This window comes from Haliotis asinina, chromosome 3 (assembly GCF_037392515.1).
Source record: "Haliotis asinina isolate JCU_RB_2024 chromosome 3, JCU_Hal_asi_v2, whole genome shotgun sequence".
NCBI classification, from domain to species: domain Eukaryota; kingdom Metazoa; phylum Mollusca; class Gastropoda; order Lepetellida; family Haliotidae; genus Haliotis; species Haliotis asinina.
The window spans coordinates 12107428-12127236 of record NC_090282.1 but is presented as its reverse complement, the minus strand read 5'-3'; the positions used below and the strand labels follow the sequence as shown (position 1 = coordinate 12127236).

General features: G+C 38.5%; 1 protein-coding gene across 3 annotated transcripts in view; it reads left to right on the top strand.

Annotated features, from left to right (window-relative positions):
• LOC137277480 (dual specificity protein kinase CLK2-like) overlaps positions 1 to 19809 on the top strand; it is a 67706-nt gene that overhangs the window by 27694 nt on the left and 20203 nt on the right. For 2 of the 3 annotated variants that reach the window (XM_067809218.1, XM_067809216.1), the window contains exons 4-6: positions 5476 to 5569; positions 6558 to 6624; positions 17910 to 18026. In XM_067809218.1, the coding sequence (XP_067665319.1) occupies positions 5476 to 5569; positions 6558 to 6624; positions 17910 to 18026 (278 nt within the window). Of the gene's footprint in view, positions 1 to 193; positions 835 to 5475; positions 5570 to 6557; positions 6625 to 17909; positions 18027 to 19809 lie in introns of all 3 variants that reach the window. The other variant, XM_067809217.1, reaches the window with a different exon arrangement.

Sequence of the window (19809 nt, the reverse complement as noted above, 5' to 3'; positions counted from 1 at the left end):
GAATGTTTCAAGTTTAAGTGTGTAATAGACAGATAGTTTGATATATATCTCCCTTCAGACTAAAATGCCAGGGCTATCTCTAAGGACCTAATAAGTTGATACCCCATGTTGAGTACTACCATTATGGAGAGACAGTAGTATGTCCATGTAAGTATAACTGTGATGTTTACACTGCTGCCTGTCCTGCCTGCAGGGGTCCCAACAACCTCCCAGTGGTCCATAGATAAGGACAGGAGCTGCTGGAAATAAATCCATCTTCACCAGCCTTCTTGTATTGAAGGGAGGAGGAGGACACCCCAGCAATACTGCCTCCCCCTCCCCTTCCCCTCTCTCCCTCCTGCCTGCACCCATGTGGTGCTTGGAGAGTGAAACTTTAGCAGATGCTGCTACCAGTCTATTTTTAGCATCCCCCATAGTTCAGTGGATGAGGTTTCACCCCCTCTCTGATGTAGGCAGTGTGCTCTGTGAGAAAGCCAGTGCTCCATAGGCTGTGGAACAATTTGGAGGGGGAGAGAGATAGATATATACACCATCTACACAACAGAGGATATTCTGGGAAGGAAAACTCATAGCTGGTGCAGCAGTGCTTTTGTTGTTGGGGGTGCTACACAGAGTTTGGCTGAGTTGGTTTTGAAGCAGCACCCATTGGAGGCATTGGCTCCCCTCCTGTCACTCTCATACCTTTAGACTGGCTTACTACCTTCTCTCAGGAGGTGCAGGCTCCTGGCTCAGTCTTTCGACATGAGAGTAGATGTTCTAGCTGCTTTCAAGGAAGTTAAAGAATGGGGGAAAAATATGCCTGCTTCTGAATCAAAGCGGAACTTGCCTAACAAGGTATGTGGTCGTGGGTTACTCGGGCCATAGTGTGTTGTAGCAGGGACAGGAAGTTGATAAGTTTATGTAGGACATGCATGAGAGGGTAGTCAAGGTACGGGACAAATAGTGAAAAGTTTCATCATTTTTCTTATATCTTTCCTTGAACAGAAAGTATTTATGAATTACATTTTGTGTCAGATTGGATAAATGTCAATTTCACAGAAAGTATTTAGAAGTTATTTTTCTGACACGGCTATGTTTGTTTGGTTTGTCATGACTCAAAAATATAGCTTTATATTTTGAGAAACAAACTTTTTGGAATTTTGTCATTATTCAGAAAAATACAGGTTACCTATATTTTCAACATGGACTGGTGCTTGCAAGACAGATACCCTCTATGATCAGGGATGAATCATCACAAAGCATGCCATGTATTTGGCAACACTGACCTCAAATTCTTATGGAACTGTTCACTCAAAGCTTAGTCTAAACATACCAAAATTTCTTATTCCCTGCCTGATATAAAACACATTTATGAGATGAGTGTGAAAATTGATCCTGTGTCTGTTTGGGCGGGTTTCAATACCAGACTGCGAAAACTGGCACCGACAAACACGAAATGTCAGATTCATGCATATTCATGGCAGAGAACAACGTATGGTTGGTATGTTTACATCAGTGGCTAGGAATTACACAGGAGGGAGGGTAGTATTGCTAAAAGTATGTCTGAGATTTGAGTAGACATTGGCCTTCCATTGATGTATCAGTATTACAAGTAGGTAGCTTCATAATATGTGATGGCCTCCTTGGTGTCAGGTTACAGTACAGTCTCCCATCTCGCAAGCCTATATATAGGACAGTCTCACCCCCAACCATTCATCCCTGGCTTCTTTAGGAACACTGACTTTGGAAATAATTTGGTATTCAAAATATTTAATTCAGCTTTTGGAACCACTACCTGATATGACTGGGACATACTTATTGACAGAACAGAGGCTGGATTTTGGAAGTTCCTCAGCCTGGTGACTATTCTCTAAATAAAGTATCTCCTTGTTCACAACATGGATGAAAGTATAATGATATAATTTCAAAAGCTACTGACATTTCTGAACCTATAGGACCAATTTATTTCAAATAAGTAACCATAAAAGTTCTGAAATATGTGTGCAATTTGCCCAATTTTGATATGAAGATTTTGGTATTTCTGCAGAATTAACTTGGTCAGAAGACGGAGATCGTTTGGTTCCCTAAGTCAGCTTTTGCATACTTTGAAGTCACACTTGGTAATATTTTTATTTAAAAGTGATAGTATGAAACTTGCATTACTCTGGGTAGTTACGAAGAGAAATGCCCTATTGTTTAGGTAATAATAACAGGTTGGGAAAATAATCAGAGCAATTTAGTGAGTAACAGGTCCCAAAGAACATGACACTTTTGGTATTAGGGATGTAAACACTATTCCTGTCAGGTCTTCAAAGACTGGCTCTTCCAATCAATGGCTTTGATATAAAGTTTGTAATGTGAAGTAGATGGATGGCTACCATTGGCCATGTTTCCAAGAATTCATGTCTTTTCACCAGCTTGGTGGATTTCTTCTCACCCAGCTAAAACAACACACTGCTGTCTGTTGCTATACCAACACAGATTGTAGCTACACCGCCATCCTCAATGCTTTGGGAACTGGTGTTGTGTTCTGTAATGAGATTTGGAAAGGAAGACATCATGGCCTTGTAACACTATTGATAGTAATAGAATTTTGTTTTACTGCCTCTGAAATGGATGAGGGAGAGGAAATAAGGTTACATGTACAGCATTGACAACAACAAAAAGTTCCCATGCTGTAGTGTCAATAACTGCTATGTTAATCAATATCAACACAACTCTGAATTGAGAAGGTTAGAGAACTTGTACCCAATGTCGTTCACCTTTCATGAATAAAATATGTGTAAAACCAAAACTGAATTAAGGTAGATAACGCTGAACCTGAGAGACAAACTGTACAGTAATTCTCAGAGAGTATTAAATAAACTGCAGAAAAAAAGATTCTCTTCCATCTGTTAATTGCATATATGAATGTAGTCCCATATGTTCTGTTGATATCAATAGAAAATGTGCAAGTGTGATTTAATAAAAGAGTTGGTCAAATTGTTCACCCCAATAAAACATTATCTGAAGAGGTAGGGCATTTCCAGTTCATATTCACATGTAACACTTTTTCAAGTAAACTAAGTATGGTCTGATTTTGCAAGAGATATTGCTCTCTGATATTTTCATGATTACAATGTGTGTTTTGTGTTCCCTACCATATGTCAGAAATGTTGCTAAAAGAGACGTAAAACCACTATCACTCATTTCTTTTACAGGACATATGTCCATATTGACACCAAATTTGTTTAAAAACCACATGTATACTCCAGTATAATTTTGATGACAAATATTCTAGAAACTAAACCAATCTAGATCCCAGACTATGTCAAATAAACATAAGGATGTTGTGAACATACCCATCTGTTGTGCTGTGAGACCTCAGCAACAGTCAAATGTCAGAGTTAAGTATGATAATTGTCTGTACAGTGGGATGATGATTACCCTGTCAACTAGTTGCTGCAATTTCCTCCGGCCATAGCATCACGACATATTTACTATGATGCCAGTCATTGTTCGTTTAATCTCTAACACACAAGAACAACTATCATGGCTTCTCACTCACAATTGTCTAGTATTTGTGATGTCAGAGCCTGTAAGAGTAGTCTGGCCTGGAGATCTATTCATCAAGTCCTGCTGTGTGTGGCCTTGTAAGATGCACTATCTTTCACAAGTTCATGCACAATAAGTGCATGAATAATCTCATATCCAAATTCATTAAAGCTAAAAGCCCTGATGCACTTCAGATGTATCACTTTGTTCTCAAGATCAAAAGATGAATATGCCGTTTTGGTGTCTGGAATGTATCAAGGACTTCAGTTAGTCAGATAACCACATAACATGTCAGTAGATAATATTGGATAATAGAATCTAATTGAAAAACACTTATTGGGGTTGAAACAATGGAGGCTATGTTGTGTCTACTTCATCCTCTGTGCTTTTGGGAGACAATGTATTATATTAGGAGGCCTAGTGTAGTTGTTTATGCACTGATGTTTGGAATATAGAGAAAGCATCCCTACCAAATGCCCATTTTGTTAAGAGCACAGTGTGACATTAAAGTCTGCAGCTGACTGTGAAAAAAAAAATTGTTTTCCTGGATTTGGCAAAGTAATATCAACAAGGGTTAAATGTGACTTCATTTTGAATGGCAATGTCAGTTTTGGTGACTGGCTAGTTCTGTCATATCGGATAGTGCCATCAAATATTTATAGCCAGTTGGTGTCTCCATGGCCATTAGACTTGCGAGTGGGAGCATTCACGTATCCTCATGTATGCTATAATTAGTTAATATTGTTGCGATGTATTTGTGTTATTTAGGCTTCAAACTTGAAGATATTAATATATATCTGTTCTAAATACAATGCTTGGGAAATTGAGGAAATCAGACCCATTGGAGGAGATAGTGATGATAAGAGTGGGACCTTTCATGCAATGTAGAACTATTGCTCATACCTTACTTTTTACCCAAAGCTATAAGATATTTTCTTGCTGTCACAATCACTGTGATGTGTGAGAGAAGCCTTCTCACAGTTGAATTATACGTCATGTTGGATTGGATAATATACTGATTTAAGGACATTTTCACCTGGCTCATTTGTTCTTTTCTTTCATTAACTTATCTAATTTTCAGTAAGGGTATTTGATAATAACAGGCCATTGGAAGGCAGCATCAAGGCCGTTTTCACGTTTTGATTTAACATGGGTAGTCACTGAAGGCAAAGGTGTTGTGTGTTGATGGGGGTGGAGGGGTGGTGTTGGGGGTGTCTTATCACAAGAGCTGATTACAGTAAGCACTGGGTGAGTATGTGGCTGATGGCTGATAATGTACCCCAGTGATATTGGGTTACCTGGTCCAGATTTGAGTATTGCCATCTGTGACTGAAGCAGAATATTGACTGTAGCATCAAACAACATTCATTCACTCACCCACTCATTCATTGAAACTCCATAACAATGTTTGCATGTTAACATGATGTGGTGTTATTCATAAAATTATTTAGTGAAGGGATATAGTTTTAGATATTGCTCTTGATGTTCAGCAGAGCGATGTCCTCTATATGGGTCTCATTTCTTATTCCATAAAGTGCACTGTGAATTGATATCTGGATTATATATAATGATTCTATAAATATGAGCCTGTTTTGTCATGCATCAAGTTTGAAGACTGAGCACACAAGGTGAAATTCTAAACATCCATTGCCTATTTAAAATTGATTTGAAGTAAAGTATATTTCTTTGCTGTTAGTATTAGGTTGATATGCTTGTGTTGTGTATGACGTTTAATATACACATGAATTTTGACACGATCTTTACTTGGCGTTGCCTCCCCTTGTTTATCTCATATGTGCCGATTGTGGCGTGTCGTGCCGCCCAATTGCTGTAACGGTGACTGAAACCCCGAACGCTGACATCCTCTGAACAATTCGACTTTCCTCGATGCTCTCTTGACCACTTCCTGTCCGATGTGGATGCTGTTGAATGATGGGATTGAAATGGCGGTTGGGTTGAAAGGAGCAGCCAGAGTCAAGTGAAAGAGCACCAAGCGTCAACGATGACGATGATGGTCACCTGATCTATCACCAAGGCGACGTCCTACAAGCACGATGTACTCAACTTTCCGTAACGTTTAGTCTAGGATATCTATGTTATTGTTGTTTACCATTGCCTCAGTTTCATGCAGATACTTAATAATTCTGATACAAAATGCTTTATTATACTTTGACACTTAGTATATGATTTCTTTGATATTTTTGCTTTTACTGATGTCATGGATCCTGTGAACAGGATGAGTGCCTGCAATACAGAGAAATTCCCCATGTATTTGGGGGTGCTTGTCATAGCTCGTCATATGGACTAACATGTCATTGCTTCTTAAAATGCTGATTTGGCTGAAATCTTTTTCCTTTGAAACTCTATTCACTACTGCAGACTTGTCTTACAAAAATTATCAACTGTGGAACAACTTGCTGATATGAAAAATTCTGATAACCTCTCTAAAAACATTCCATGTACGCAGGAATGATTTCCTTCATAATGAATTATTTTGGTCTAGTAATGTACAGCAGTTCGTAATATTGATTCTGGGTTTGAGATGTCACGAGAGCTGTCCGTGTTGAGACCCTTCTTTTTACCCAGTCACATCTCATCGGAGAGTTAAACAAATTAGCCTTGAAGAATTTACTCCACATAATAAGTTATCGATAAGACGCCAGGCTGGCTGTAGAATTAGGACTCCACGTTTCTTGACATGAGATAAATTCTGAAGCAAACAAATTGCTTGTAGCCCCAGCAAGCCAAATATTCAAAATTTAGCCATGAAGCCTTTGACATGTTTTGCCTTACAGGATGTATGCAATGATTAAGAAACAATTCTCCACTGCCCTATAACTAATTGCAATGACTGTTTTTGGGGGGGTTTTTTTGTTGTTTTTTTCATTGCAATATAATTATGTCCTAGACTGGTGGCTGAATTTTGAATGTTGAAGCAAGTCTGAAGTATGGTTACTGGTAGCACCTTAATGCTAGGTACATTGGTTTGTAGGGGTCAGTCATGGATGCAGGATTCTGAAATGTTTGTATTGTCTTGTTTTCAGATGAAGTAGTTCAGACACTGGGAGAAGGTACATTTGGCAAAGTGGTGGAATGTAAAGACCGACAGAGGTAAGTTAGCGGTGTGAAGATAAACATTGTTTGTGCCTACTGAAACATTTCATCTGGTAACTCGAGTGGCCAGAGTGCCTAGGTCCAGCAATATGTGCACCTGGTCATTGGTCATGAGTTCAAATCCAACAGTCTCACAGATTCGTGTGTTGTCAGCACCATTTCCATGTTTATGGTTCTTCTTGAATACCTGACACAAACGGTACACAAACAAACATACGCAGTAATTTGGCCCATTTCTTCAGCATATATCTGTGCACCTTCCCAAATCTGAAGTACAGAATTTCAAGTTAATGTTGTGGTTTCAAAGAAGTGGCTTCAGTCGTAGATGGGCTAATTCCAAATGTTTCACTCACTGTTTCAGTGACCATTTACAACAAAATAAGGAACTATCATATTAGTACCACTGTAGTTTTGCATATATTGGTAATGGATGTGCCATGTGCATCCATTTATGAATCACTTGCAACTGTGCATCATGTCACTATATTGGTATTACGAGTAATTCCTGTGCATAGTGATGTGTAGTCTAGCCTGACACTCCTAGCACAACTATGCAGCATGATACTGGCTGTGTATTTACCGAACAAGTTGCCTCACATCTTGGAAAAAAATCATAATCTCATATGGAGAGTTTAACATGATTTTTGTGTCTGTAATGTATGTAAGATACACATTCTGAAATACAGATTCTCTTTGGTAAGAAAGATGTTCATATTAGCAAGAATGTAATCCAAAATTTGATGTTTGTTACAAATTCTTCAGATTCTAAGAGAAATTGTCACTAGTTCTAGCAATAATAACCGTCAACTTTCTTCAGTCAGAGGGTTAGACAAAATATTTTGTTAAGACTACCAGTTGTCTACCTTTTTTAGTCCCTGATTTTTGTGTGCAGGCCATTTTGTGCCTCACTCTGATCACATGGATTTGAATCACAGCTGTGCTTCTACCTTCAAAAGTATTACTAACATGATCCTTATGTGATACTAATAGAGATCCTTACCATTAAAGAGTGGTAGGTATGATATGAGTTCATGCAGAAATAAAATTATATATGTGTAGTCCAAATGTTTTAGGCATGAAAGTTTCATTATAATCCTGATTGATTTCAGAGTTATTGTCTTTTTATATGTTGCTATTTTAAGGTACCTTTTACAATTAAGTAGATCAGAATCTATGCATCCAAAACACACATGCAAAAATATTCTTCGATTGACAAATGCTGGTTTCTGCGTTGACATGGACACTGAAAGAGTAATCCCATGATTCAAGTGTGAAATTTGTGGTTTGTGTTCAGATTGTGTATGGGTGTACAGATTGTCAGTTGCAAGTATTGAACTCATTAAAAGGCAGTGCCACCTTCCCAAGCTGATCAAAGAGACTACTTATCTCCACTTCGCAGTATTTCCTAAATCCATCAACCTAATTCAAATCAAGGCTAAAAAAGAGACATAAATCCATTGAATGTGTCGATGCAACTCTAAAACAGGCAGTGTAACATAAAGGCCCAATCTGAAGTTATGTATGACATGTCCAGCTGACTGCCTGGGAACTACCCACAGTCAGCAACTGATGGCATCATTGCTGGGTCCACATTTCCCCCTGCCCTTTATGTGCACATTAAGAGTGTCTGAATTCAGGAGCTATTGACCTTAAATGTTGGTTTCATGCTATGTATTGGTGTTCATCATTAAATGAGGAAGATATTCAAATCACTAACTTGTAGGACTCTCCTGATGAATCTGAATTTAATTTCCTGCTATCTGCCAGTTAACTTTTATGTCTCATCATAGTCTTGATCAATCTATAATTTGTGCGTTGCCATGTTTTTGAGTCCAGCTGGAAATATCAGCTGGATATTTCTGGTGGATTTTTCTCTCTGCAGCAAGTGTTATGTATTTCTTTCAGTGGCCAGCAATTTAAAATGAAACCTTTCATGTGTCATTCTCTTTATAGTTTGGCCCATGTTATGTATGAATATGTTGAGACAATGTAAACATTCGTAATACCTGGGTGACAGATGTAATTGCTTACATATCAATCACTTGGTTTGCCTAGCTCAGATTTCATTGTTTACATGTTTACAAGCTATGGTTATATCACTTGTATATTGATGGCTATGAAATCATACTGAAGGAAAAGATTTCTACACTGACCGTTGTAGAGCATTTGATGTATGCTGATCATGATAAACAAAATGTGGTGTTCAACTCTTTGAATCGGTGATGATTCTTCTGACCATGTGTAATTGTCCAAGTCCATGCTCCCCTCACTGACAGAAAGTGTTGTGTTGTTACTGATGAAACATTGTCAGTCATTTTTGGAAATGAATCATCAGTTCAAGGGATCCTTGTCACAAAGCTTTCATTCAGAATTAAAGATTTAATAGCTTCCTGGATTCAGAGAGAAGATACCAGACCCTCAGCTCCCTCCATATTTGGACCTCTGCCTTAAAGGAACTTTTTGTGGAAAAACGTCTCAGGTGTTTGTGACAGAGTTTGAGGTGTTTTTACTCTGCTTCTTTCTGCCCCTTTATGAAGTGGCTTTAATAATATCGGAGCTTCAGATGTTTGGGTTTTGGGGGTTTTCTTTCTGGTAACATGAAGGTGTTTCAAGGATCTGAGGATCTAACTATGGTATTGGAACAACTTGACAATCACCCAAATCTTCTGGAGTATTTTGACAGTATTGCGTTAGAAGGAACCTGTTTTTTTTCGGTGTCTATTTTTGAGCCAGCCTACTCAGATAGATAGGAACGTTGCAGCAAACATTGAAATATATGTGCATAACATGTTTTGAGTAAGACTTAACTTACAAGTGGCTTAAACTGCTGCAGTGTCACATTTGGGATTGTAACTTTTTGAGTAATAGAGGCTCCACAGTGTTTGACTCACATTACGGCTGATGTCTAAAACAATCTCTGTCATTGCTTTCGGAATTAAAACTATTTGATTAATGGTGCTTCCTCTATGAATAAGGGTCATGGCTCATTTAATGCAGATTCTTGCATCATTTTGTCTGCTTCTTTCATCCATTTGCGAAAGGAAAGGATGATGTCTGTTGTATATATCAAATTTGTAGATTTGAAGTTGATGTAGATGATCGTAAAGTTGTAAACCTGAAAATTAATGTTAAAGATGTGCTTCTGGAGTCAATACTTTGGTTCATTTTCAGTCACAAGTGTAAAATTGTACGTAAAGACATTCTCATAAGAGGGTTGCCCTTGCAAGTATAACATCCTACATCACTGAGCCACACAGTAGTAGTGATGGTGTTATAAATGTACAGTAGTTAGCAAACAAGTAATTTCATCAGAGGTTAGTTTCTACTTTGCACACAAACATGAGGTGACTGAGGTTAGGGTCCATTCCACAGAGTTACTGTAGAGCAATGACTACCATGTATCTGTTGGAGTATGTGAGTTGCGACAGTAGTACTCTTTGTGGAAGCAACCCCAGGAAGCCTCGTTAAGTACTGATTGTCGAAGCACTTGGATGAGATATGACCATATGAGAAGCTGTGATCTGGCTGATTCCATAGCCTGATGTACCTTGATGGCATGGGCATTGAACAAGGCACCCAGGAGATCACAGGCCGGACTTCCAACTTGGATACAGTTTTATTGTCTGGACTAATGTCATGTCTTCATATACGCCCATCAAGCGAGAGGTTATGGCAGTGTGTACTGGACCCCAGTATGACTTGTAGGCCACCATATAGTTCTGAGACACCTTGCTGGAAAGTCAGTCATTCACTAACAAAGTGGTCAGAATCTGATCAGCTGTCAATGGTGTAATTTAATTTGCACAAGATCCCGTTCTGATATGAAGTCAGATTTCATTATCCCTTTTGATACGTGTTTGAAGTGACATCTCCATATATTTTAGTACTTTGTTCAGACTTCTACAAGCCAATCCCAATTAGTGTTGGTGTGTTTAACATAGACTTAACAACAGCATGACTCAGGTACTCCCTGCTACTATGATTGATCAAGTGTCCAGAGTGTGACAGGAGGACACTAGTACATGTGCACAGGAATAGAAAATAAGACTGTCTGTATGGACTGTTGAAAAACCTGACTTTGGTTACGGGCTTACTCACTAATTGTATGTGTAGTCTGATCAGTCTAGATGGAGGTTACTGTGTGACCCATGTTATGGGATGAAGTGGGATTGAATTGTGGTGATTTGTGTCTGTTAGGGTAATCATAACATAATTAGATTGGTGGGGATTAGGCTGTCATGATGGATTGAACCCTGCAGTAGGACAAATATGTGTAAACAAGTGACAAGGAAGGGCTTGTGGTTAGTGGTTGTCACACAATGTTACTAGTAGGGAGGGAATGTGTGACAGTTACCAATCATGTCAATAACTTCGGTTCTTAGTTACTAGTAGGGAGTGATTGTGATGCACAGTTGCCTCTTTCATGATCACCACAGTTACCAGTATTGAGTAATTGTGGCACATTGTGTTGTCAGCAATAGTGACACACTGTTACTGATGGCCTCAATAACCAGTTAAAATAGTTTGTCAGTGAATGTGACACTCATTTGGGAATAGTTTGTCAGTGACTTTGCTACATTGCGAAAGTCAGTCACAAGCCGACACTTCACCAGATGCTTCTTTCTTCTCTCCCTGGCCATCAGCCAGCACCCAGAACAACACAATTCCAGACATTCTTCCCAGCTTGCAGGAGATAGATGAACATTGTGCCATACAGCTTCTGTCAGGGGAAAACTCCAACCCACATTGTTATCTTCATTTAGCTGGACTGACCACCAGCTGACTTATCCTCCACTCTCAAACTGGGCACCAAGGCCCCATTTCACAAAGCTCTCGTAAGCCTAAGGTCTTGTAACTTTTCTCGTAGCATTTGTACCTGGTATACTGTAACATAGGAGGTGCAAAGGCTACGAGAAAAGTTACGAGACCTTAGCCTTACGAGAGTTTTGTGAAACGGGGCCCTGGTACCTCCTTGCAAATGCCAACTGTTCCACCTGCTTCTATTTTCAGATATGTGGTTGATGGTTCAAACACACAAAACCACTTGGTTAGAAATAAATAACCACATCAAATTGTTGTCTGTTTAATCTGTCACTTGTAAGACAGAATGATGTCTGTTGAAACAGAAGTGGTTCATGATTTGGTGTCAAAGCATGATTTATCACTTTTCAGATGTTAGTGGTGAAAACTGGATTATTAGAAATTTGTTCAGGGATCATGTACAGCAGGTGTTGAAATTTTATTCTGCCAGCAATGAATTAATAAAGGCTTGTGTGAGGAGCTAAGTTTTCTGGCTGCTGATGTTACAATGTATGATGTTCCCAGAAATCCCGGAAAGGGGCATGATCCAAATGATCAATATGGCAATCAGTCCCTTCTAATAAATTCCTTGGCTATGATAACATTTATGACTTGTTCTCCATCCAAGCCAATTAGCTACAACACCAATACACTGAGCCATTGATAGTTCAGTTTGTTGACTGATGCTGGGCTAATATTAGTAGAGACTGGACTACAGGGAAACAACCAGATTTGTTCCGCCATAATGGGGTTAAGCTGTTTGCCTCACTGGCCCTTAATCTGGATAAGGCATCTGATGTGTAGTTTATGTAGCATCATGGTGTGTGTATTACTGATTACAATTTGAACAAATTGTGTTATAGAAATGAGAAATTAGACTTTACAACATTTGAGATACACTTTTCTGGTGATAGTGTACACTTCCCAAACACCATTTTTGAATTCTTAAACTGGAAAGATTGCTGGTGCTTTTCAGAAACATGAATACAGCATTTTTCCAAGGAACAGTTCCATTTTCTAGTACTTTGTATCTTGTATTTTAACAACTCCATCTAGTCTCCTTAAATTAGATATGTAAGACATGGTTGCAATACATCATGAACAGACTGCCGTCTTCATCCAGACATTTCCATGGCGAAGTCAGTGTTGATGTGACAACCAGCTTGAGCTTCCAATACAATGTCAGTGATCTATGAACGCATTTGCTGTTGTAGACAGTTGGAGCTTCACTACCTTCCAGCATCAATCATTGTCAGGGTTTTATGTGATGATTCACAAGAGGTATTAGAATTCTGCACATCGATTTAGTACCCCTCTGTCGCACTGCTGAAATTGCAATACTCAGACAGGAACCTATGAACCAAACATTTATCTTGGATATTGTTTCAGTCCAATATGAATGCCTGTTTAATCAAAGGCGGGATGACTTTTTATCCCATCTTTTTCTGGGACTAAAGAAACAGTGTATTTCCAATCACAGTTAATCTTTATATTTTTGCTGTGAAGGGATAGCTTCATAAAGGGTACCCTTGTGGAAAATTTATTCAGGTCTGCTCAGAGGCAGGCGTTAAGTCCAAAATTTGATGTGGTTGTCAGTAACAAATTTTAGAGTTGTTGAAATTATGAGGAATGTTTATGGATTTTTCCATGGGTGACCTGCATTTCACTGACTGTAAAACAAGTTCAGTGTCATGTTTTAACTTTGAATGAAGTCTAAACATTTAAGAACATTCATGTTTACTGAAAATTGTGTTTCTTTGTTTTTTATTTATATTCTGCCATACTTTGTGCTCATCCAAGACAGATTCCCCACTGATAGAAAAGTGGCATTACCACCACATGACCCTTACACTTCATACGTTATCTGATGTGAGCACAACCAAAGCCTTTCACTTTGTTTGCCCAAACCTGTTTCTGGATTTTAATCAGTTTTGTAATTCTCAAATGTGAACATGCCTATAAATATTCTCATCTTGATCTACTGAATATAATTGACCAGTAGAATGTTCAGTTGACCACATTTCACATGATGAGTTCTGGATGTGAGTATTACTTTCATTTTTGTGTATCTGAGAACATCAGTGTTTGCAAAGGCTGAAGACGTTAATTCATCATGAAAGCAAATAATAAACCTGAACTAGATAATGCCAGCAGATTGTGCAGTATTTGTAAATATACATGCTAGAGAACCTGTTTGAGTGATTTGAAGCACACTCCATATCTGAAGAATATTTGTGCTTTTCTTAAAATGCTTCCATCAGATCTTTCCAAATCTGTTCTATTTCATCTTCCAGTAGTATTTATAACTCTGATCTAAGTCTGAATGTTGATAGGTCAGAAGATGTGTTCATCCATTTACCAGCAAAACATGCGTCAATCTTCTTTTATCTTCGATACTGACGTCTACAAAATCAATAACCTCCAACAAACACTTGACTTGAATGAATATTTAGCTGACGGAAGGGAGTAGTGTTTTCATGATAGCATTCTTCCTTTCCTCCATGGGGAGAACTTAATTCTCATGGCATTGTTTGTTACTATTTGCGAATTCGAAAGCATTTTCTGTCTGGTCAAGATAAAGAACTGATCTTTGAAACTATCAGGAAGCTATGGAGGTTGTAGAAGATGTTAGCTGATCTCTTGTCGTGGTGTTCATGTATAACTGCATCTGTTTGGTGATCTTTAATGTGACACTTGTGCAGAGATCGCAAGAATGTGAATCTTTAATGTTCAGGCCCCCATTGTATATAAGTGGATGGACCTGACAGGTGTTTTGTGCTGATTATTTTAATAACCTGTGTACCTTGGAGGCAAGGACGAATAAAGAATTGGTGAATGGCTTCACAAAGTTTTGGTCAGTTTCAGATGGCCGGAAGCTCTTTTAACAAACATTTTCTTTGTGCAAACAAAAAACAGAAACACCAACTTTATTCATATTTAAGGGATTAGTTTTTTGTTGTTTTAACTTTAACTTTTCACATCATTTCATTTTTTTAATGGATTTGATTACTTTGAATATATTGGACAAGAGGTTTTTTTTACTAATGACGTTGCTATCTGCTGTTGCCAAAGTTCTTATCATTTCATGTGTACATCTAGTTAGGTCATTGTGACCTGCAAGAGTTTCTACTCAGTTGGTGGGTGTGGAAGGAACATTGGGGGGTTAGCTGACTAGCCAACACATGCCAGGGGCAGCATATGGAATGTAGGCACCAGGGATGTGATATGCGCACCAGGGATGTGCTGCATTAATAAGTGTTTCACATCATTAAATATACACAATCTAATGATGTTTGTGTGCACCACTTCTGTTGGCATTTTTCCAGTTCTAAGTAAATATCAGGTCTAAATTCATGTTTGCTTCAGATTTTGATTTTTCTGTTAATGGTAGTCGGCAGCAGGTGTGAGATGGATTTACGTCAGTGCTTTCTGCCCCTCAGTGTACAACCTGATCAACTCATTCCTAAATGCACATGCTTACTCACACATTGTTGTGCAAAAAGCTTTGAATTATCAAGTATTCAGAGGAAGAAAGTGATGTGACTCAGGTGACATAATCTGTGTGTTGGCAGTCGGTGGGGATGCAGAGGGAAAATGGCTAAGCGGAAACACGATTAGTTCCCCTCCTCCTCAACCTCCCACAATACGTGGGCGGGACAGTGTTACACTCTCTATTGATTGGAGACTGTGTTCTTCTGTTGATTTGGAAACCAGTAGGTTCAAAGATCAGACTGAATTAGGTCATAGCTGAAGCAGTGCCTTTGTGGGTACAGACCTGAGAGAGTTGATCTGTAACCCTGTCACTGAACCTAGTGAATAGGGAATAATTCTAGAATTTGTTAGACTGTTTAACTGTGACTTAAAAATTGTAATATGTTTCAGCTTTGATCTCTTCAATTGCTTTCCTGACCATTTAGCTTCATTAGGATTTCACTGAGTTGACTGTAACTACTACTTCAGATTTTAACAGTTTACTCTTCTTTGATTAGCATTCAAGAAGCTGGGTAGATAAAGAATGAGGACTACTTTTATGGATATACAACTTCTTTGTTCTATATGGGTGATTTGCTTGACAACATTAAAATCTATGTTAAAATGCCACCTTTGTAGAATAAAGAAGATGTATATCCATAAGAATAGTCCTCATTCTTAGTTTACATTGTTGTGGTAAAGATGTGACAATAAATACCATTTGTAATACCTTACATTAGAGTAACAATCAGAACAGCCCACAAGCAGGAATTAACACAAGAAATTATTAACATGCAGTGCCTAATATGAAAATATTCTAATTTTTATAGTATGAATTCCTTTGGGCAAGAATGTTATAATCCAAGGGAATGATGCCTCCTGGAAACATGCATTCAGTGCGGAACCGAGACATTTCCGATTCCTCAGTCGCAGACTTTGTCTCTTTTCAATGCATATCACTCATCTTCATACTGGACAAGTATTTCTATTACACAGCTTCTAAAACAGGAAGCATTTTATCCTTAGGGCAAGGATTCGTCTCTCCAAATATTCTCCAGAATTGTATGGTTGATTAGCAAAGGTATGCACAGAAAGATGTATGCCATTGTTGAAGCAAGTCATTATTGAATATAGTTTTTCCGTGGGCTTTCAATGGCAGGATGTTGAAAGTTTTATGTTGTTCCATGGATCTACTGAGAAAGTCAGATGGTAAACTGAAGTTAGGATCACAAACATCTACTGAATTCCAGAACAATTCAAGAAGCTACTATGAAATCGTTTGAAAGCAGGTGCTATTTTGGGCCACTCTAAAGTGAGATGGGCAACAGGAAGAGTGGCATAGCTTCATTTGTTAGTGCCAGAGCCAAGTGCTTTACCATACCCTGTTACCACGTATTTTGTAAATTGTAGACTTATATATAGTCTCATAGACTCAAGGGTTGATTTTTTTGTTGTTAGTGGGGATATTGTTCTTGTTATTCTCTGATGGAAGAATTATTGCCTCACATGCAAGGAAAATGAGTTAAGACAGGCAATAATCCAGTCACTATTTGGCCTGACCACTCTAAGTAATTGGGAGCTCCAGTCTGACCTGATTTAGGGTGGTAAGATGCTTTAACATGTGAAGCCACTTGTTGCTAAGTGAAGGAGAAAGACTTCTGAGACTGGCTTCAGGGCCTAGAAAGATTGTCTAGTGGGTCTTCCGTAGAAGTAAATGGGTGTCCATGTGGTGATGAAAAGAAGGAAAACCGGACAGAGGGTCTTGATGAAAACTTGAACCCTAACCCGTACAATGTCATATGTATTTCTATAACACAGACAGAATTTTACTGTTCTTGGGGTTAAGATTTGAACAGAAAGGTTCAGGGATGGACTTTCTTGTCAGGTGTGATTGAACTTGTAAGGATGAAGCTGTATTTCATGATTTTCCAATGATTAATTGTTATCAGTAATTTGACCTTTACTGATGCAGTCATTAGTTGTAATGGTCCATAATTATTTGTGGAGAAAATTAGCATATCAGGATTAATAACCATTATGTTATCCCAGTTATTCACAAATTGCCAAGATCCTGATGGTTAAACAGGGTTCATTAGACAAGGGTGATACTGTGTTTGTAAACACTGATGTGTACCTACCTGACTTCAGTTAATTGCATATCTATCTGTAAATGACACCCAAAGATGTTTTACTCTGTTGGAATTATCCAACTCGGAAGCCAGTATTGCTGATGTGATTACATAATACTTACTGTTTCCTGTATGTTGTAATGTTCTCCCAAACCACCAGATTCATCTTGACGATCCACAGTGTAAACAACATAAAACATGACTGCACTTATCAGCTATGAATGGGGAGATGTGAGTAGTTTGTTTGGAATAAAAGGCAGCTATCGCTCTGCTAATCTGGCAGTCCTTATTCATCTTAGGCTTGCCAAGCATGACTTTATACAATTTGGCCATTCATTCCCATCAGTGGCTGCCAGTCTTATCCAACATTTACAAACATTATTTCTTTTGAATATTAAGCTATAGACATCACTCAGGGTGTTCTGTTTCATGCTGCAATCAGTGATTGACTGGGGTTCTTTGTAATCAGCTTTTCCTTTTCTTTATTCACAGATTGGTGAGGGCCCCTGGGTAGAACAGGTCTTCAGCAACCCATGCTTGCCATAAAAGGCGACTATACTTGTAGTAAGAGGCAACTAATGTTATCGGGTGGTCAGGCTGGCTGACTTGGTTGACACATGTCATCGGTTCCCAATATTGTCCATGCTCATGTTGTTAATCACTGGATTGCCTGGTCCAGACTCGATTATTTGCTTACATAACATGTTCTGACCTGAATCTTTATCAACAACAACAAAACTTTGAATTTTTTCACAAAGTGATGTTTGTGGCGCATTAGATACTGGGTAACTTTAGCAAATTTCATTACTTCCTTGGGAATCACTATAATCATTTGGTTTCTGGGATGTTTATTGAAACGTCTTCTGCTTTTTGTTGTTGCAGTCCAAATGAAAGAGTTGCCTTAAAAATCATCAAGAATGTGGAAAAGTACAGAGAAGCCGCCAAGTTGGAAATTAATGTGCTGGAGAAACTGAGAGAAAAGGATCCTGCAGGGAAACAGTGAGTAACCCTGTCTTACATTTCCATCACTGCACATAGACAGACTTGAATATGCTGACACAAAATGAATGAATGACAAGGATTTATAGTACAGAGTAGTCTGTATTGAATTTGCCGTTGGACATATCCACCCACCCACTCACCCACCCATCCATCTCATGATTTTGAAATGCATGTTGTTTCAGTATTGTATGGATTTCTTTACATATGTACATTGTACAATGCTGATCCTCATACCTTGTTGTGTACATATTTTGGCAACAATAAGTCCACTAAAGGTTACACATGACAGATATCACAAATACAAATAATTTAAATAGGACCAGGCAACATCCAGTCCACATTACTCACAAATATAATATATAATATACTGGACTAATATCCGGATGGCAAGGATATGTTTTGGGCAAATCTAGTAACTATCACTGAAGTGATAGATAGATAGATAGATAGATAGATAGATAGATAGATAGATAGATAGATAGATAGATAGATAGATAGATAGATAGATAGATAGATAGATAGATAGATAGATAGATAGATAGAGACTGACTGAGTGAGTAAGTGAGGTTAGTTTTACGCCGCACTCAGCAAAATTGCAGCTGTATGGGGGCGGTCTGTAAATAATCGAGTCTGGACCAGACAATCCAGTGATCAACAACATGAACGTCGATCTGCGCAATTGGGAGCCGATGACATGTGTCATGTGTCAACCAAGTCAGCCAGCCAGACCATCCGATCCCGTTAGTCACCTCTTACGACAAGCATAGTTGCCTTTTATGGCAAGCATGGGTTGCTGAAGGCCTATTCTACCCCGGGTCCTTTTCAAGATAGATAGATAGATAGATAGATAGATAGATAGATAGATAGATAGATAGATAGATAGATAGATAGATAGATAGATAGATAGATAGATAGATAGATAGATAGATAGATAGATAGATAGATTTACACTCCACACGCTGGAATTCTTCTTGTCTCATACACAGCCACTAGACAGACACGTTACTATCTGGAAAGCCTGTTCTCCCCCAAAAGACCTCAAATGAAGTTATGATATGAGTTCAGTTTAGTCTTATATTACTGAACTCATGGTGATATTGCTGGTGTGTGCTGTCTTTGTGTGATAACATGCATATTTACGCAACAGAAATGAATATAAATGAAATGTAAACGTCTTAGTGGATGTGTGTACAGCATGAATATTTATCACGAAAAACAGGTAGGCAGCAGCTAAAGGTCCTGCACTGATATCAGTGATCAAGAGTGGTCAATGTTTTACAGTGTAGATAGGGGTGTTACCTTGAACAAATATACCCACTAAAGAGCACCTGTGAAGGAGATAAGCTTTGTGGCAACATCTGCAACGTGGATCAAGAATAGTAAGTTCACCTCAGGTGCCTATCTTTAGACCAGGTGAAAACATTCGTACTACTGCATGGAAGGGTTGATATTTGGGTGGGTGTTTTCACAAGAAACAAAGCTGTTTATGACCCGTTGCCATAGTGATACTGTCTGACTTCGTTTGCCGCCTCCAGTTGGCTTTCTTGGCAGGGTTGTATCCCAACTTCTGCCAAATGCGTAGTTGTACTCATTCAGTGTCGTCACTGATATTGCTGCTTTCCACGTAGACACACAAATACGTCTTACGTTTCTCTGACACCAGATGGAAAAAGCAGGGATTCTAGAACCTTGTAAATGAAAAAGGTTTTCTGAAGAATCTCAGAAATTTATCTGAAAATGAATTTTTGGGATAGGTGTTTGGCTTCTTTTGGGCTTGTTT